The following is a 21,343-nucleotide window of genomic DNA, read 5'->3' on the forward strand; positions in this document are numbered from 1 at the left end:
TTGGTTAAAATGTGATTTCAACCTAACCTTAACCACACTGCTAACCTTATACCCAACCCTTACATTTTTGATTTCGTTAATTCTTACTGTATAGCCAGTTTTGACTTTGTGGCTGTGATATCTAGTGGAAACCTGTCGCCAGCGTGGTAGAGGAACAATTTATGTTTCTACGTCAGAGAGTTCCCTGTGACCTCATTGGAAGAGCAATTCGACCAGTGATGCTGCGTTCAAAACAACAAGGAAATCGAAACTCGGAAATCTCCGACTTCAGTGCGTTCAAGACAACTGGCAACTCGAGAAAAAAAAACGCGGTACGACTGGGAAAAATCGTTTTGAACGGTCATCAAAATTGAAACTCTTACAGCTTTCTAGAGCTCCGACTTTCCGACCTGAAGATCACTAATGTCATGATTTCACCTCGTTCTTTTCCCGAGTTCCCAGTTGTCTTGTATTCACCATTAGACAGCTAACCCCTACGTGACTGCCATAATGAGTGATCATCATCAAGTGTACATCCGGATACAACGGATTCGGGATTCTATTACCGTATATACTGTAATATGAGTTCATAAATAAATGTCGAATATATTTCGAGGTATTTTCGCTTTTGGTGGCTAGAGGTCGCTGAACAGTTGCATCATCTTTGTTCCGAATGAGGCGGGAGCGCGCTGTCTGATCTGGAGCCACAATGACAGGCCGACAATTCAGATTACCTTGGTGACAGCCAGTAGTAACTGACTGAATATGGGACAAGAGGTTTTGGTTTATTGGCCCAACATCATAGGTGAGAGAAATACTTTTTGTGGTTGTTTGGTAGCAATGGGCAGGTGTTCTACTGTCATTCGTCCAGAGACCAATGGCTAGTGTAATGTATAGGAAGCAGGGGCGGTGTGTTCATTAGGGCGATATGGGCGACGCACTGCCAAACGGGAAAAGGAAGGGCTTTTTTTTCTAATCAATTATATCACGGCAACAGTAGTTATCAGTGTTCTAATCTAGACGTCTGATCTGCCAATAAATGTCCAATCAGGCTAAAGTCGTGCTTCAAATGTCCCCGCCCGTTTTGGGGCGATTTCAGTCAGGTTGAAAATCGCCCAGAAGTCTCTCATAGCCTCTAATGTAAAATCAATTTTTTTCAAATATCAGAGCTTTCAATACAATCTCTATGGGTTTCTGAGGGCTTGCACTTACGCGCTTTCGTCATACGTAACATAACCATGAACGTAACTAAGAAAAGAGCGGGTAGCCTCATCAATCAATTCACTACTACTGTCAAAATGGCTAGCCTTCAGTGCAACTCGATTGTCTCTTTGAAAGAAGTTCCTTTTTGTCGGCGAACAAATCAAGATAAATTGGCAACGAAACAATTAGGACCTCCCAGACCAAATTTAATAATTCAACAGGTTTCTACTAAGCAGAGTCGTGAACACTGTCTACGAGAATCGAGACGACCTCATAGAATGTTTTGAAGCCATTCGGACGGGTTCATTGGGTTCATTTGACCAGCCCACCGTGAGAGAGGCATCTGGCTACGTGAGGATGCTACATGATGAAGATTTTATTTTTTTCCTGCGGCTTTTTCACAAAATCATGCCCCACGTCGACATTCTGTACCAGAAGCTACAGAAGAAGGACATCGATGCTGTCTTTATCAAACGTGCCCTCGACAGCTTCACAAGCAGTGTGCAGGCCATAAGGTAAGATTAAACAATATCATTCGATCTTTCTCAAAGCAGAGCTTTATTTGAAAATGTATGCATGAAAGGAGACTGCATTTGTGTTTGAAATTACATTATTCTCATTATATATGGCCAGTGGTGTAATCTAGCTTATTTTATATACTATGTGTACTGTACAGTGGTGCTCATAAGTGTATGAACACATTCTAAAGTTGACTAAAAAGAGGAATAAAAAAATAAAAAAATCATCTTTTGGAAATTGATCTTAATGACTTAATTAAAAAAGTTGGAAAATCCAACCTTTAAGGACACCAATTTTCTTTTCTTTTTTATTCCTCTTTTTAGTCAACTTTAGCATGGGATCATAAGCTTATGAGCACCACTGTATACTGTGCTGAACATCCAGGCTATGTGAGACACAAAGGCTAACTTAAACACTAAATACTTTATGCATCCCTGCCCATTTTAAGTGGAACTGAAGTATTTGTACTATACATGGATACATTGCATATACCTGTGCATCACATAGACAACAATACTGTACAAAGCCAACAAACACATTGGTCTGTTTGCCTTCAGGGACTCCTCTCAACAGCAGCTGCAAGAAGCAACAGGAGCCAAAAGACCCAGAACAGCTTTGAGAGAAGAGGAGAAGCAGAGGCTGTCTGAAGAGGTCTGCAACACCATCCTGGATCACACCAAAGAAAGGTTCTCTTTCTCTGGCCACCTTGTGAGTGCTACCTTACTGCAAGCAGACATGTTTGAAAGGTACTGCCATTCATTTCCTGATGAGGCTCTGAATGCCACTGTGAATGCATACCCCATGCTGAGCAAGGCAAAGCTCAAGACAGAACTATCTCTGATCTATGAGAATCCTGAATTCAAGGGATGCTGTGGTGCACTGGCACTGTACCAGGTTCTCATGAGCTACAACCTCCAGGAGACGTTCTCTGAGACTGTGACTCTGTTGAACATCCTCATAACTACTCCCATGACAACAGCTGAAGCTGAGAGATGTTTCTCAACTTTGACACGAGTTAAGACATTCCTGCGAAATTCAATGGGCCAGGAACGTCTGAATGCACTGGCCATGCTTTCCATGGAGAGGGAACTAGTCCTCAGCATGCCTGATTTCAATGAGAAAGTCATTGAACGCTTTGCTGTATTGAAACAGAGAAGAGAACAGTTTCAGTACAAGTAATGTAGCCTCTCTCTCTCTTTGTCCCTCCCTGTCTGTCTCTTTAACACACACACGCCCAAATCAGTTCACAGTTGATGTTGTTTAAAATAGTTATTTTTCATTTTTTTTAAAAGTAATAAAAAAATCTGCTTCACAGACAGCCCTCTGTGGGTACAGACCATCATGGCCAAAGGTAAAGGGCTAATCCCCTATACTGTATGTCTGAAGCCAGTCTTTAGTCTATGACATGTTTTTCATAAACGTTTCACAGAAGTGGTCTGCCAAAGTAAGCCGTTCTAAGAAGGGGTTCTCTGCTGTAGCTACCAGTCATGTTTTGGTTCATCTCAATGAGCAATATATTAGAACATAGAAAATAGAATCAGATGGACCTGGGACCTGATTCTAGACACTGAGACACTTCTGAATACAGGCCCTGGTTTTCAGACTGAAGTGAATGGAAAGATCCTGGAACATTCTCTCTCATGTTGCTAGGGAGATCCTGGAACATTCTTTCTCATGTTGCTAGGGAGATCCTGGAACATTCTCTCTCATGTTGCTAGTGAGATCCTGGAACATTCTCTCTCATGTTGCTAGAGAGATCCTGGAACATTCTCTCTCATGTTGCTAGGGAGATCCTGGAACATTCTCTCTCATGTTGCTAGGGAGATCCTGGAACATTCTCTCTCATGTTGCTAGGGAGATCCTGGAACATTCTTTCTCATGTTGCTAGGGAGATCCTGGAACATTCTCTCTCATGTTGCTAGGGAGATCCTGGAACATTCTCTCTCATGTTGCTAGGGAGATCCTGGAACATTCTCTCTCATGTTGCTAGGGAGATCCTGGAACATTCTCTCTCATGTTGCTAGAGAGATCCTGGAACATTCTCTCTCATGTTGCTAGGGTTTCGGATGCCCCTGGGGACGTTGGTGATTGGTGGTTTACACGGCCTACCCCTGTGGCTGTATGGGTACCAGCGGGGGGTCCTCACCCACCCCCTCTGTGCCCCCCTCTGGCTGCAGACACTGGGGACTCTGATCCTGGCAGCAGGGAGGCTCCTGGGTGTCTCAGTGGAGGTAAGACACAACTGTCTCCTGGGATTACACTGATGTAAACACATACTCACACACGTTGACACTCTGTAGTTAGACAATATGTATCCCTATATGGATATACTGTAGTTAGACAATATGTATCCCTATATGGATATACTGTAGTTAGACAATATGTCTCCCTATATGGATATACTGTAGTTAGACAATATGTATCCCTATATGGATATACTGTAGTTAGACAATATGTATCCCTATATGGATATACTGTAGTTAGACAATATGTATCCCTATATGGATATACTGTAGTTAGACAATATGTATCCCTATATGGATATACTGTAGTTAGACAATATGTATCCCTATATGGATATACTGTAGTTAGACAATATGTATCCCTATATAGATATACTGTAGTTAGACTATATGTATCCCTATATAGATATACTTTACTATGTAGCTCTGACACATTATTTTATACAGACAAAACAATTCTGTTCTGAACATACAATGTAATTTTAATTGGAGGAGGCACAGGAGTTCAGTAATATCATATCCACCAATCATGACTAATTATCCCATATGCTTTCTGTTTATTTGGCTCAGGAGTTTGACATCATCGTCTGACGTGTGGTGGGGGTTCACTCACTGGCACTGCTTCATTGGCTGTACGAAGCAATCCAGATCTGTTTGTGCCATCGTGTCAACGCCTTGGCATGACAAGGAGGGGCATGACGGCACAATCAGACTGGTAGCCAGGCTGGCAATGCACTTTATCATTTTCCTTAAAACATTCCAATTAAAGATCTTTGTTGTGTCTTGGGTTTTCTGGCCCCGTTTATACCTGGTTCTAACTTGCGTCCTTAGTTCTGATCTTGTCCACACTCTGATTGTGCCGACATTTTTAGACGAGGTGTAGACGATTAAGACACACGTTGTGACCTGATTGTGATCAGATCTTCCTGACCACCTCCGGAGGTAGTCAGACACGTATTGTGTCTGGATATCTTACAAGTCTAATAATAATTAATAAAAGTCTGGACAGAGAAACCATTTACACTGAACAAAAATATATAAAACGCAACGTGCAACAATTTCAACGATTTTACTGAGTTACAGTTCATATAAGGAAATCAGTAAACTGAAATAAATTCATTAGGCCCTAATCTATGTATATCACATTCTGATTGGTTGGGCCTTGGGAGGGCGTGGGATGGCATAGGCCCACCCACTACGGAGCCAGGCCCACCCACTACGGAGCCAGGCCCACCCACTACGGAGCCAGGCCCAACCAATCAGAATATGTTTTTCCACACAAAAGGGCTTTATTACAGACAGAAATACTCCTCAGTTTCATCATCTATCCGGGTGGCTGGTCTCGACGATCTCGCAGGTGAAGAAGCAGGAAACATTTATTTTTATTTCAGCTCATGAAACATGGGACCAACACTTTTCATGTTGTGTTTATATTTTAGTTCAGTATAAAATCATAATTATTCCACCCCCTAAAATCACTGACAGGTGGCACCATTGACTGATTACATCAATGTGTTTTACAATAAATAAATAAATAAATATAATTTTGAAAGAATAGCTGTGACATAATTTGCATAAAGGAAGGAAATCTGGTCACAACATATTTGTGAGAAAGCTTTTAGAGCTGCATGTTGATATTGTAATGTAACATAAAGAGTTGTGGATTGGAGATGTAGTGCCTGGTGTAGTTCCTCCGTTACTATGGCATCAGTGTATTGAATCTGATCCTGGTGGTGTTCCTCCGTTACTATGGCATCAGTGTATTGAATCTGATCCTGGTGGTGTTCCTCCGTTACTATGGCATCAGTGTATTGAATCTGATCCTGGTGGTGTTCCTCCGTTACTATGGCATCAGTGTATTGAATCTGATCCTGGTGGTGTTCCTCCGTTACTATGGCATCAGTGTATTGAATCTGATCCTGGTGGTGTTCCTCCGTTACTATGGCATCAGTGTATTGAATCTGATCCTGGTGGTGTTCCTCTGTTACTATGGCATCAGTGTATTGAATCTGATCCCTTTATGCCTAGTATGTACATTACTATCATCTTAGCAACTAAATGCACAGCTGGGGTAAGAAAAAACATTTACACTGAATATAAATATAAACGCAACATGCAACAATTTCTGAGAGTTACAGTTCATGTAAGGAAATCAGTCAATTTAAATAAATAAATGAGGCCCTAATCTATGGATTTCACATGACTGGGAGTACAGATCTGCATCTGTTGGTCACAGATACCTAAAAAAAAAAAAGTACGGGCGTGGATCAGAAAACCAGTCAGTATCTGGTGTGACCATTTGCCTCATGCAGCGCGACACATCTCCTTCACATTGAGTTGACCCGGCTGTTGATCGTGGCCTGTGGAATGTTGTCCCACTCCTATTCAATGGCCGGGCGAAGTTACTGGATATTGGTGGGAACTGGAACACGCTGTCGTACACGTCGATCCAGAGCATCCCAAACATGCTCAATGGGTGACATGTCTGGTGAGTATGCAGGCCATGGAAGAACTGCGTTATATTCAGCTTCCAGGAATTGTGTACAAATCTTTGCGAAATGGGGCCGTGCATTATCATGCTGAAACATGAGGTGATGGCGGCGGATGAATGGCACGACAATGGGCCTCAGGATCTCGTCACGGCATCTCTGTGCATTCAAATTGCCATCGATAAAATGCAATTGTGTTAGTTGTCCGTAGATTATGCCTGCCCATACCATAACCCCATCACCACCATGGGGCACTCTGTTCACAACGTTGACATCAGCAAAAAGCTCGCCCACACAACGCCATACACACTGTCTACCATCTGCCTGGTACAGTTTAAACTGGGATTAATCCGTGAAGAGCACATGTCTCCAGCGTGCCAGTGGCCATCGAAGGTGAGCATTTGCCCACTGAAGTCGGTTACGATGCCGAACTGCAGTCAGGTCGACCCTGGTAAGGATGGCGAGCACGCAGATGAGCTTCCCTGAGACGGTTTCTGACAGTTTGTGCAGAAATTCTTCTGTTGTGCAAACCCACAGTTTCATCAGCTGTCCGGGTGGCTGGTCTCAGACGATCCCGCAGGTGAAGAAGATGGATGTGGAGGTCCTGGGCTGGCGTGGTTACACGTGGTCTGCGGTTGTGAGGCCAGTTGGATGTACTGCCAAATTCTCTAAAATGACATCCCTATATTAGAAATTAACATAAAATTCTCTGGCAACAGCTCTGGTGGACATTCATGCAGTCAGCATGCCAATTGCATGCTCCCTCAAAACCTGAGACATTGTGTTGCGTGACAAAACTGCACATTTTAGAGTTGCCTTTTATTGTCCCCAGCACAAGGTGCAGCTGTGTAATGATCGTGCTGTTTAATCAGCTTCTTGATAAGCCACACCTGTCAGGTGGATGGATTATCTTGGCAAAGGAGAAATGCTCACTAACAGGGATGTAAACAAATTTGTGCACAACATTTGAGAGAAATAAGCTTTTTGTGCATGTTACATTTCTGGGATCTTTTATTTCAGCTCATGAAACATGGGACCAACACTTTATGTTGTGTTTATATTTTTGTTCAGTATAGATAAAATACAGAATTCTAAGTCATCAACACATGGTACACGGTGTCACAGATTTGATTTGGTAGAAGAATACAACATCGAGGGACTCGAAAGACAGAAATGCACTTCCACTCTTTTTTAGAGCTCACAGCTTTATTTAGCTTTTTCTTCCACTTGTCATCAATCTTTATCAAGCCAGGGAGTCCCCTCCCCCATCCTCAACCCGGCTGGTCTCCTGTTCCCTTTCGCACACAGCAGGTCACATTGTGGACCACCAGTCTTGTCACATGATGCACACACACACACACACACACACACATCTTTATAAAGGTATTCCCTTACATTCAGAAGATGACATTGCAAAGTTGTCTATAATATGTCTGGGTCCGTTCTATTTCATACCCTCCACAGTTCTAGAATAGATGGTTAGTTCTAGAGAGTGGTCAGTTGGTCATTTGAGGAGACCTTGGAGCAGCCTGCTGGCCAAATGGTCCCTGGCAGGTAGGTACTGTAGGTCTACTCCAATAGTTAAGGTCTTGGGGTGATGTCAAAGTCTGTGATGCTTGCCAACAGACAGCTTGTCAGGTTGTTACATTGGAAGGAAGCATTAAGAAGAGGGGTTGGGTGGGGGTTTAGAAGCAAGCATAGAAAATGAAGAGTACATGGAGCCAGAGAAGGACAGAGCACTGTTGTAGCTGGGCGTCCTTTAAGGGCTAAGGCTTGGACTTCAGCACGGGGAGTAATAACACTCTGCTGCTGCAGACACACTTACTACAAGCACAAAACGGACATCCAACAGATACCTACAGCGCTTCGCACTGAGGAGAGAGAGAGAGACAGAGAGGTAGAGGAGAGAGAGAGAGAGAGAGAAAGGTAGAGGAGAGAGAGAAAGGTAGAGGAGAGAGAGAGAGAGAGAGCAAGGCCAAGCTTTTTTTGTTATATATAAAATAAAAGACGAAATGAAAGAAAACATTGGCTTCACAGTTAGACAAAGGTGTGACATGTAATCTAGCAAATGTGAAAATGCTGTGGCATTCAACCCAATCGTCACCCCCTACTTTCTGAAGGCGTCATATTAAAACGCTGTGGCATTTAACCCAATGTCACCAACTTTCTGAAGGCTTCATCTCTCCACTGCTACACACTTTCAATGTGGTTCTGAAGAAGCAGGCAAGGTGAGGATTGCTTGTAAACTCACTCCAATGTAAAAAGAGTGGCCCGGAAAGGCCCGGAAACCCTTTAATTGAGACTGTAGGATGGTAACGATAGACCACTTTGAGGTCTCCCACCTCGGTCACAAATCAATTTGGCTCATCCTTCTGAAACCATAACGTAGGGCTTTAAAACACACTTTGCATAAATTATAATATCGGCATTTCAATTAAGCTATGTCAGAACTACGCTGCACGTAAAGCAATATTAAATGAAACAAAATAAACAAAATAAAAAACTAGTCGTGTGTCTAGACTACAGTAACAATAAACCCACTGGTCCTTGTGTGTTCCACTGATTACAGTCCCCCTCCAATAATGGTCCCAAAAAAATAAAGTGTATTTCTTTAAAAGTCAAATCTATGCTTCAATAAAGGACCACCAATACTTTCCTGAGGACCAAAGAGTTCATCCGTAAAATGGAACTGAAGTGTTTTGTTTTCAGAACGCAACAAACTGATGGGATAATAAATCTGTAACATTGTCCACTGTAGGAGTCACAACAAGCACATGACAAATGATGTATATAAACCCTGGATTGCTGATGCTATGTATTGGCCAATGAAAGTCTTTGAAGCCGTCGGTCGGCCATATTGCCACTCCCCACTAGCAGCAGTCCTCCATAGGAATGAATGGAATTCTACAGTATTTCAATTAAATGTTTCAAGGACAAAATTACATGTATTTCGGCATTTTGTTGTTGTAGCGGGGGCAGTAATATTAGAACTTTCAGAAAATTATACTTTGAGGAAAAATGTTTTATTTGTACATTTTTATATTTAGCTCACATAATCTAATCTAAAAGTATGCATTAAGGGGTCTATAATATAATAAACGTGGCAAAAACTAGATGTAGACATTAACTAAATGCATTTCTATAACTTCCTAAATATATTTTCTTACAACGGTTGGGGAGTGCCAAATTGGAGGCACGTGGCTTCAACACAGCACAGTCATCTAGTGTATATATAAATCATTGCACATTTTGTTTAAAATTGCCCTCCTTTGTGGTGACACCTGGGGAGGGACGTTGGTAGAAACATTTCTCAGTCTGTATCCTAAATGGCACACTATTCCCTATATAAAATGTACTACTTTTTAACCAGGGCCCATTGGAAATACTCCCGCTGTTCCCACTACGTAGGAAATAGGGTGCCATTTGGGGACGCATCCCCAGTCACTGGTGTGTGGTCCCCGTGGCCGTTGAGTGACTACGACGAGGGGGGCTGTGGGGGGCAAAATAACACAGTGGGGTATTCCATGTCTCCAACAGAGAGAGCGAGAGCGAGACACAGTGAATTCTCGTGGTGGTCAGAGCTACACTGGTTCAGATACAAAAGAAGTCGTCAAAACCCAAAAGAAAAAAGAAAAAAAAAAGGCAAAGAAATTTTTTTAACTTAAAAACGGTTTGTGGGACTTCCATGAAGAAACATAAGTATTTTTTGAAAATCTCTGTTCTCTTCTTAAAGTCAAATAAATAGTTAGCTCCTTGGATTGGATTGGTGTGAGGGGGTTGGTGAACCAGTCCCATCCTGGATGCTCCTTGCTGTGTGTGTGTGTCTCAGCCCAGGCAGGGTCGTGTGGGCCCATATCTCTGGGCCAGTAGGAAGGCCTGTACCACCTCCTGTGTCTGCTGGGGACTAGTATTAACATCCTCCAGGGCATCTGCCACAGCAAACTGCCTGTCCCTGAGTCGGTTCCAGTTAGACAGAACGTTGTGGTACTCAAACACCTTCTCATAGTTCCCTACTGAGTTGTAGAGCTTGATCAGACCCCGGTAGTCATACTCCAGACCGCTGTAGCCCTCACCGAATAGTTTCTTACCTGACGGGAAAGATACACAGGTAAGAACAAACACAGAGATAAAGACCTAATACTCTAATGTCAAAGTGGAAGAACAATTCTAACATTTATAAAAAAAATAAAACACTAGCTTGATTAGATAAGTATTCAACCCCGAGTCACCTTTGGCAGCGATTACAGCAGTGAGTCTTTCTGGGTAAGTCTCTAGAGCTTTCCACACCTGGATCGTAAAATATATTTGCCCATTATTCTTTTTAAATTCTTCAAGCTCTGTCAAGTTGGTTGCTGATCATTGCTAGACAGCTATTTTCAAGTCTTGCCATTGATTTTCAAGCCGATTTAAGTCAAAACTGTAACTAGGCCTCTCAGGAACATTCAACATCGTCTTGGTAAGCAACTCCTGTGTAGATGTGGCCTTGTGTTTTAGGTTATTGTCCTGCCGAAAGCAGACTTAACCAGGTTATCCTCTAGGATTTTGCCTGAACTTATTCTGTTTCTTTTTATCCTGAAAAACTCCCTAGTCCTTGCCGCTGACAAGCATACCCATAACATTATGCAGCCACCACTATGCATGAAAATATGAAGAGTGGTACTCAGTGATGTGTTGTGTTGGATTTGCCCCAAACATAACGTATTCAGGACAAAAAAACGAATTTCTTTGCCAATTTGTTTTGCAGTATTACTTAAGTGCCTTGTAAACAGGATGAGTGTTTTGAAATATTTTTATTCTGTACAGGCTTTCTTCTTTTCACTCTGTCATTTAGGTTAGTATTGTGGAGTAACTACAATGTTGTTGATCCATGCTCAGTTCTCATATTACAGCCATTAAACTCTGTAACTGATTGCTGGAGTGCTGCAGAGATGGTTGTCCTTCTGGAAGGTTCTCCCATCTCCACAGAGGAACTCTGGAGCTCTGTCAGAGTGACCATCGGGTTCTTGGTCACCTACCTGACCAAGGCCCTTCTCCCCCGATTGCTCAGTTTGGCCGGGCGGCCAGCTCTAGGAAGAGTCTTGGTGCTTCCAAACTTTTTCCATTTAAGAATGATGGAGGCCACTGTATTCTTGGTGACCTTCAATGCTGCAGACATTTTTTGGTACCCTTCCCCAGATCTGTGCCTCGACACAATCCTGTCTCGGAGGTCTACGGACAATTCCTTCGACCTCATGGCTTGGTTTTTGCTCTGACATGCACTGTCAACTGTGGGACCTTATATAGACAAGTGTGTGCCTTTCCAAATCATGTCCAATCAATTGAATTTACCACAGGTGGACTCCAATGAAGTTGTAGAAACATCTCAAGGATGATCAATGGAAACAGGATGCACCTGAGCTCAATTTCGAGTCTCGTAGCAAAGGGTCTGAATACTTATGCAAATAAGGTATTTCCGTTTTATATTTTTAATAAATTTGCTAACATTTCTAAAAACCATTTTTCGCTTTGTAATTATGTACATACAGTACATACATACATATACACACTTACCGATGGCGATGGATCGTCGGTAGAGTCTCTCAGCGTCTTCATACTGGTTCATGTCATAGTTATAGAGAGAGGCCAGATGACCCACAGACAGAGCCACCTCATAGTCCTCCTGCCCCAGCAGCTGCTCCTTGATCTGAATAGCTTTGATGTGCATCTCTTCAGCCTCCTACAACACACACCGTGTTTTAAAATGGTATCGAGAGAGGTAGGATAAGATGATGTAGATGAGAAATAACGGTAGAGAAGCTGCTGCCTCCAGGGGCTGCAGCACTTCCCACCGGACACTAGTGTGTGTGTGTGTGTGTGTGTGTGTGTGTCTCGCCCCCTCTGACCTTGAACTTCCTCATGGACTGGTAGAGCCGTCCCAGGTTTCCGTAGTGTTTGGCTGTCTGGACGTTGAACTCTCCGAAGGCCTTCTTGGCCAGCTGCAGAGAAGACAGGTGCAGGTCATAGGCCTCCTGCAGCAGGCGCTCCTCTGTCTCCTTGTTGTGGCAGTCGATGGCTATCTCCTCCAGGATCAGAGCTGGGGAGACAGTATATAAAAACTCAGCAAAAAAAAAAAAGAAACGTCCCTTTTTCAGGACCCTGTCTTTCAAATATAATTCGTAAAAATCCAAATAACTTCACAGATCTTCATTGTAAAGGGTTTAAACACTGTTTCCCCATGCTTGTTCAATGAACCATAAACAATTAATGAACATGCACCTGTGGAACGGTCGTTAAGACACTAACAGTTTACAGACGGTAGGCAATTAAGGTCACAGTTATGAAAACTTAGGACACTAAAGAGGCCTTTCTACTGACTCTGAAAAACACCAAAAGAAAGATGCCCAGGGTCCCTGCTCATCTGCGTGAACGTGCCTTAGGCATGCTGCAAGGAGGCATGAGGACTGCAGATGTGGCCAGGGCAATAAATTGCAATGTCCGTACTGTGAGACGCCTAAGACAGCGCTACAGGGAGACAGGACGGACAGCAGTCCGTCCACGTGTAACAACACCAGCACAGGATCGGTACATCCGAACATCACACCTGCGGGACAGGTACAGGATGGCAACAACAACTGCCTGAGTTACACCAGGAACGCACAATCCCTCCATCAGTGCTCAGACTGTCCGCAATCGGCTGAGAGAGGCTGGACTGAGGGCTTGTAGGCCTGTTGTAAGGCAGGTCCTCACCAGACATCACCGGCAACAACGTCGTGTATGGGCACAAACCCACCGTCGCTGGACCAGACAGGACTGGCAAAAAGTGCTCTTCACTGACGAGTCACGGTTTTGTCTCACCAGGGGTGATGGTCGGATTCGCGTTTATCGTCGAAGGAATGAGCGTTACACCGAGGCCTGTACTCTGGAGCGGGATCGATTTGGAGGTGGAGGGTCTGTCATGGTCTGGGGCGGTGTGTTACAGCATCATCGGACTGAGCTTGTTGTCATTGCAGGCAATCTCAACGCTGTGCGTTACAGGGAAGACATCCTCCTCCCTCATGTGGTACCCTTCCTGCAGGCTCATCCTGACATGACCCTCCAGCATGACAATGCCACCAGCCATACTGCTTGTTCTGTGCGTGATTTCCTGCAAGACAGGAATGTCAGTGTTCTGCCATGGCCAGCGAAGAGCCCGGATCTCAATCCCATTGAGCACGTCTGGGACCTGTTGGATCGGTGGGTGAGGGCTAGGGCCCAAGTTTGCCACATCACACCACCAACACCCACACAATCTGGCCCTGAGCCAGAAACAGTCAATAACATCTCAATAATCCTACTAGGAAGAGTTGTATTAGAGGAAGTCAGATAGGACCATGCGGTTTCTCCTAATCTCATGACTGACTGTGGTCATAGCCGTGTTACAGAGACACTACATAGCCGTGTTACAGAGACACTACATAGCAGTGTCACAGAGACACTACATAGCAGTGTCACAGAGACACTACATAGCAGTGTTACAGAGACAGTGTTACAGAGACACTACATAGCAGTGTTACAGAGACACTACATAGCAGTGTTACAGAGACACTACATAGCAGTGTTACAGAGACACTACATAGCCGTGTTACAGAGACACTACATAGCCGTGTTACAGAGACACTACATAGCCGTGTTACAGAGACACTACATAGCAGTGTTACAGAGACACTACATAGCAGCGTTACAGAGACAGTGTTACAGAGACACTACATAGCCGTGTTACAGAGACACTACATAGCAGTGTTACAGAGACAGTGTTACAGAGACACTACATAGCAGTGTTACAGAGACACTACATAGCAGTGTTACAGAGACACTACATAGCCGTGTTACAGAGACACTACATAGCCGTGTTACAGAGACACTACATAGCCGTGTTACAGAGACACTACATAGCCGTGTTACAGAGACACTACATAGCAGTGTTACAGAGACACTACATAGCAGCGTTACAGAGACAGTGTTACAGAGACACTACATAGCAGTGTTACAGAGACACTACATAGCAGCGTTACAGAGACACTACATAGCCGTGTTACAGAGACACTACATAGCAGTGTTACAGAGACACTACATAGCAGTGTTACAGAGACACTACATAGCAGTGTTACAGAGACACTACATAGCAGCGTTACAGAGACACTACATAGCAGCGTTACAGAGACACTACATAGCAGCGTTACAGAGACACTACATAGCAGCGTTACAGAGACACTACATAGCAGCGTTACAGAGACACTACATAGCAGTGTTACAGAGACACTACATAGCAGCGTTACAGAGACACTACATAGCCGTGTTACAGAGACACTACATAGCAGTGTTACAGAGACACTACATAGCAGTGTTACAGAGACACTATATAGCCGTGTTACAGAGACACTACATAGCAGTGTTACAGAGACAGTGTTACAGAGACACTACATAGCAGTGTTACAGAGACACTACATAGCAGTGTTACAGAGACACTACATAGCCGTGTTACAGAGACACTACATAGCCGTGTTACAGAGACACTACATAGCCGTGTTACAGAGACACTACATAGCCGTGTTACAGAGACACTACATAGCAGTGTTACAGAGACACTACATAGCAGCGTTACAGAGACAGTGTTACAGAGACACTACATAGCCGTGTTACAGAGACACTACATAGCCGTGTTACAGAGACACTACATAGCCGTGTTACAGAGACACTACATAGCAGTGTTACAGAGACACTACATAGCAGTGTTACAGAGACACTACATAGCAGTGTTACAGAGACACTACATAGCAGCGTTACAGAGACACTACATAGCAGCGTTACAGAGACACTACATAGCAGCGTTACAGAGACACTACATAGCAGCGTTACAGAGACACTACATAGCAGCGTTACAGAGACACTACATAGCAGTGTTACAGAGACACTACATAGCAGTGTTAGAGACACTACATAGCAGTGTTACAGAGACACTACATAGCAGTGTTACAGAGACACTACATAGCAGTGTTACAGAGACACTATATAGCCGTGTTACAGAGACACTACATAGCCGTGTTACAGAGACACTACATAGCAGCGTTACAGAGACAGTGTTACAGAGGCACTACATAGCAGTATTACAGAGACACTACATAGCCGTGTTACAAAGACACTACATAGCAGTGTTACAGAGACACTACATAGCAGTGTTACAGAGACACTACATAGCCGTGTGATTGACTCAGATGTTCGAGCTAGGAGTGACTCAGCAGTTAGAATGGTGGAATGAATTACCTTTGACCCTCTTGGACGAGGCCAGCAGTAGATGGTCTTCGGGGAGAATGTGAGTTATGATGTCTATGGCACGTTCTGCGTGGAATCTGGAGAAACAAACAGAACGCTTGGGTAAGAGGCTGACACTAAGACACACTGCTCAGAACATAAAGAATCCACAACATTTCCAAGAAAACTGATTACTTTAGAAGTACTATGTCTAGGTTAGGAAATGGGGCTACTACAACTGACCAAATCAACAGTAGCAACATACACGTGAAGGGTGGCGCTGGTTTTGCCACACCACAAATGACAGACAAAGCGCTACAACCCTTCCTCTAGTCCTGATGTCAGCTATATCTTCAGAATGGACTATTCCTAGTTCCTATTCCGTCATAATGCTTCTATTGCTATTACATGGCACATGGCCAGAGCATTACACCTACAGTAACCTTGAATGACTTAAGACTTCACAGTACCAGCAAACTATAGCAGCATGGAAACCACGGAAGTGTTATTCAAGACTGCGTCCCAAATGGTACACCCTATTACCTTCATAGTTCACCCCTATTCTTGTCAAAAGTAGTGCATTATATTAGGGAATAGGGTGCCATTTAGGAATACAAAAAATAGTATTCTGGCATGTCTAAAAGGGAGTCTAATGTAATTATCTAGCAGGGTCAAACTCAGTCCAGGAATAGCAGAGGGACGAGGATCGGGGGGGGGTGTAGCTACTCACAGCGCGTTGTCAAATTTCCCAGAACTGTACTGGTGTACATAGGAGGAGTAGGCCAGGTCCTCGTGAGCCGTCGCTACGTGGATGTTCTTCCCCCCGAATACAGACTGCCTGATGTCCAGCGCCGTCTGCACACGAGAGAGAAACCAGCATCTGGATGTGTCCCCAATGGCGGTCTGTTCTCTATGCAGTGAACTACTTTTGACCATTACGGTCTCACACCAGGGAGCTAACTAATGAGGATTTTAGGGTTGCAAAAAATTCTGGTAACTTTCCCAAAATTCCCAGGTTTTCCTGAAATTATTTCCTGCTTTTTCCCCTCCTGATTCCAGGAATTGTCCAACCAGGATTTGGGGAAAATCTGGTAATTTTGGTAAAGTGTTTGTGAAATTTTGCCACCCTAAATGAATGACCCACCTGGTAGATGGCCACTGACTGGCAGATGTTATCTACGTTCAGTAGGTAGAAGCCATAGTCTAGCAGAGCGTCTGAGTATTTGGGATGCTTATGTCCAAAATGCTCCCTGAAATAGAGTGATCCAGGCATGTGAATAATTATAGAGAAATGGAATCAGTGGTTTACCTGTTTATTATTAATAGAGAGATAGATAGAGATATAGATAGAGAGATAGAGAGAAAGAGCGAGAGAGAGAGAGAGATAGATAGAATATACTGGATAAAACATTAGGAGCACCTGCCCTTTCCATGACAGACTGACCAGGTGAAAGCTATGATCCCTTATTGATGTCACTTGTTAAATCCACTTCAATCAGTGTAGATGAAGGGGAGGAGACAGGTTAAAGAAGGACGTTTAAGCCTTGAGACAATTGAGACATGGATTGTGTATGTGTGCCATTCAGAGGGTGAATGGGCAAGAAAAAAATATTTAAGTGCCTTTGAACAGGCACCGTAGAAGGTGCCAGGCGCACCGGTTTGTGTCAAGACCTGCAACGCTGCTGGGTTTTTCACGATCAACAGTTTCCCGTGTGTATCAAGAATGGTCCACCACCCAAAGGACATCCAGACAAATTGACACAACTGTGGGAAGCATTGGAGTCAACATGGGCCAGCATCCCTGTGGAACGCTTTCGACACCTTGTAGAGTCCATGCCCCGACGAACTGAGGCTGTTCTGAGGGCAAAAGGGGGTCCAACTCAATATTAGGAAGGTGTTCCTATGGTTTGTGTACAGTCGTGGTCAAAGGTTTTGAGAATGGCAATTTGCATATACTCCAGAATGTCATTAAGAGTGATCAGATGAATTGCAATTAATTGCAAAGTCCCTCTTTGCCATGAAAATGAACTTAATCCCCAAAAAACATTTCCACTGCATTTCATCCCTGCCACAAAAGGACCAGCTGACATCATGTCAGTGATTCTCTCGTTAACACAAGTGAGAGAGTGTCGACGAGGACAAGGCTGGAGATCACTCTGTCATGCTGATTGAGTTAGAATAACAGACTGGAAGCTTTAAAAGGAGGGTGGTGCTTGAAATCATTGTTCTTCCTCTGTTAACCATGGTTACCTGCAAGGAAACACGTGCCGTCATCATTGCTTTGCACAAAAAGGGCTTCACAGGCAAGGATATTGCTGCTATTAAGATTGCACCTAAATCAACCATTTAATCGGATCATCAAGAACTTCAAGGAGAGAGGTTCAATTGTTGTGAAGAAGGCGTCAGGGCGCCCAAGAAAGTCCAGCAAGCGCCAGGACCGTCTCCTAAAGTTGATTCAGCTGCGAGTTCATCTGCACGCACAGGGAGGCAAAGACTTTTGGAGGACAGACAGGGAAGCGAGGAAGCCACTTCTCTCCAGGAAAAACATCAGGGACAGACTGATATTCTGCCAAAGGTACAGGGATTGGACTGCTGAGGACTGGGGTAAAGTCATTTTCTCTGATGAATCCCCTTTCCGATTGTTTGGGGCATCCGGAAAACACCTTGTCCGGAGAAGACAAGGTGAGCGCTACCATCAGTCCTGTGTCATGCCAACAGTAAAGCATCCTGAGACCATTCATGTGTGGGGTTGCTTCTCAGCCAAGGGAGTGGGCTCACTCACAATTTTGCAGAAGAACACAGCCATGAATAAAGAATGGTACCAACACATCCTCCGAGAGCAACTTCTCCCAACCATCCAAGAACAGTTTGGTGACGAACAATGCCTTTTCCAGCATGATGGAGCACCTTGCCATAAGGCAAAAGTGATAACTAAGTGGCTCGGGGAACAAAACATCGACATTTTGGGTCCATGGCCAGGAAACTCCCCAGACCTTAATCCCATTGAGAACTTGTGGTCGATCGTCAAGATGCGGGTGGACAAACAAAAACTCCAAGCATTGATTATGCAAGAATGGGCTGCCATCAGTCAGGATGTGGCCCAGAAGTTAATTGACAGCATGCCAGGGCAGATTGCAGAGGTCTTGAAAAAGAAGGGTCAACACTGAAAATATTGACTCTTTGCATAAACGTAATGTAATTCTCAATAAAAGCCTTTGACACTTATGGAATGCTTGTAATTATACTTCAGTATACCATAGTAACATCTGACAAAAATATCTCATAACACTGAAGCAGCGAACTTTGTGAAGACCAGTACTTGTGTCATTCTCAAAACTTTTGACCACGACTGTATATATACTGTATATAACACACCGAGGTGGGCCAACCTATAAAAGGATTTATAAAGGATTAAACAATAGTTTATAAACAGTTTATTTTAAATGTATAGATAGGTTATAAAGGATACTTTAATGTAAAGTGTTACCATAAAAAGGAGTCTATTAAAAAAAGCAAGTCTTACCGTGCCAGAAAGACGGAGTGCTTGATCAACTGTTCGGCTTTCCTGAACTCCCTCTTCACAACACAGGCCTGTTAAAAGACACACAGCAAAACAGACATCACAAATCACCATTTACGTTTCAAAATGGCAACCTAGTCCCTATAGAGTGCACTACTTTCGACCAGAGCGCCACGTAGACCCTGTATATCTTTATCTAATCAGACTTGCCACAACTGAAGTTCCTTCTGGAAAAAAAAGTCGTTCTGTTCTGGCTGTTCTCTATATTACCTCCAGAGTTGTTCTGCTGTCAGCCACAGACACAAAGGCCAGAGATGGGAAAACTGCTGTACTGTATGGATACAAGGCTAGTTCCTTGCCGAGAGCAGGGGACGGAGTAGGAGTGATGTTATCCTTTAGCAGACACTAATATTTCCATATCGTCTCAACAACACCGTCTCCATTATATTTCACCTGTGTCCCAAACGGCACCCAAATTCCCTACATAGGGCACTACTTTCGACCAGAGCCTGGTGAAAAAAGTAGTATGCGTCCCAAATGGGCCCTGGTCTAAAGTAGTGCCCCTACGTAGGGAATAGGGTGCCGTTTGGGACACAGCCACCGTCCCCATGACATTTCTGTTACCTTGGAGGCTTGCCTGAGGACGTCCACCACCACTTTGACAGGCAGGCCCTCAGTGATCTCCTTCATGGCCTCTATGCACCAGCTGTATGCCTGACACACAGGAGCAGGAACCAACCAATAGACTCATCATTTACATTTTCGGATAATAAAAAAAACGTTTTTCTTCTTCTTAAATTATCTGAAAGATTTTCTGTTTAAATAAGAGGAATGTCTACCTCATCGTAGTGACTCTTAGCGAAGAGCAAGGCGCACAGCTCTCCATACAGGGCCGCTTTGTTGGCCTGGTGGCCGTGTTTGGCTAGTTTGTCCATGTAGGACTGGGCCAGCTTGAACGTCTCTTCTCCCTGGTGGTACTTACAGTTCCCATTACGGACATGGAGAAGCCTGAGGAACAAGGACACCACAGAGAAGAGGTGAGAGGGGGAAAGAGGCTCCTGTACCTACCCGCAATGAGTCAAATGAAACGGAGCTAGCACTGGTTGGTGCAATAACACCTTTATTCATAAACTATGACAGACAGCCAGACAGGAACAGGCAGACTGCCAGCTGGCCAGCCAGACCTACCTGACGCAGCACTCCACAGCTCGGTACCAGTGCAGCACCTCGTCGTGGAGCGTACACAGCTGCAGGCACGACAGGAACACCTTCTCTGCATCACAGTACCAGCCTGCGTCAGACAGGAAGCCACCTAGGGACAGAACCGACCGTTCCAACAAAAGAATCAACTGGGTTAACCTCCCAGAAAAAGGCTCAGACCACAGTATGGCGTGGGCGTTGCAAGTCGTCTTGTTTGCAGTTGCACCGAGTATCTCAGAAGATCGATAAAGATAGCCCATTTTGTGCATCCCAAATGGCACCGTATTCCCTATATAGTGCACTACTTTTGCCCAAAAGCGCTATGAGTTCTGGTCAAAAGTAGGTAAAAAAAGGGTGCTATTTGGGACACACCCCGAGACATTACAAGCTTGTTCACCTAAAATGAAGCCGAACTGAATGGCCTTCTCTTTGACGTGGGCGTCTGACTCAGCGATGTAGGAGCAGCGGCGACTGAAGGAGTTGGCCAGTACGGAAGCCACCTTCACCCCATGGTCCATCAGTGCCTGGAAACAGTGGTGCAGCAGGTGCCTGGCAGGACGGACAGAGCAGGGAAGGATTTCTAAGCTTTCATTTGACATGTTTAGTTATAGAAGCAGAGGAAAGGCAGAAGGGTCTACGGATGAGTCGCATGTGTGTTGAGAGCGGGGAGTGTTACCACTAAACCATGGCTCTGCCACCCAAAAGCAGAACAGACAGTTTAACACATTAAAACATTGATATGATCAACGTCAATTCCAATTAGAACTGCCATTAGTCTGAAAGGCCCGGGGACATAGTGGTTCAACACCACATGGCAGGGACCTCACGATACGATATTATCACTATACTTAGGTGCCGATATGACATGTATTTTGCGATTCTCACGATACTTACGATTCTATATGTATCGCGATTCTCACGAT

The 21,343-nt window shown here is 44.1% G+C and overlaps 1 protein-coding gene across 1 annotated transcript in view; it reads right to left on the reverse strand.

Moving 5' to 3' along the window:
- Positions 1-9,436: 9,436 nt before the first annotated feature.
- The window catches only part of LOC311101751 (amyloid protein-binding protein 2-like), a 29,424-nt gene continuing 17,517 nt past the window's right edge, over positions 9,437-21,343 (reverse strand). Inside the window, exons 3-13 of the mRNA XM_084142934.1 lie at positions 20,818-20,969; positions 20,409-20,532; positions 20,060-20,228; positions 19,845-19,934; positions 19,224-19,291; positions 16,845-16,950; positions 16,431-16,555; positions 15,713-15,798; positions 12,316-12,506; positions 11,984-12,149; positions 9,437-10,521 (exon numbers count right to left, since the gene is read on the reverse strand). Of these exons, the coding sequence (XP_083999060.1) occupies positions 10,259-10,521; positions 11,984-12,149; positions 12,316-12,506; positions 15,713-15,798; positions 16,431-16,555; positions 16,845-16,950; positions 19,224-19,291; positions 19,845-19,934; positions 20,060-20,228; positions 20,409-20,532; positions 20,818-20,969 (1,540 nt within the window). The 3' untranslated portion in view covers positions 9,437-10,258. The remainder of the gene's footprint in view (positions 10,522-11,983; positions 12,150-12,315; positions 12,507-15,712; positions 15,799-16,430; positions 16,556-16,844; positions 16,951-19,223; positions 19,292-19,844; positions 19,935-20,059; positions 20,229-20,408; positions 20,533-20,817; positions 20,970-21,343) is intronic.

This window comes from Coregonus lavaretus (genome assembly GCF_964263955.1).
Source record: "Coregonus lavaretus genome assembly, chromosome: 26".
NCBI classification, from domain to species: Eukaryota; Metazoa; Chordata; class Actinopteri; order Salmoniformes; family Salmonidae; genus Coregonus; species Coregonus lavaretus.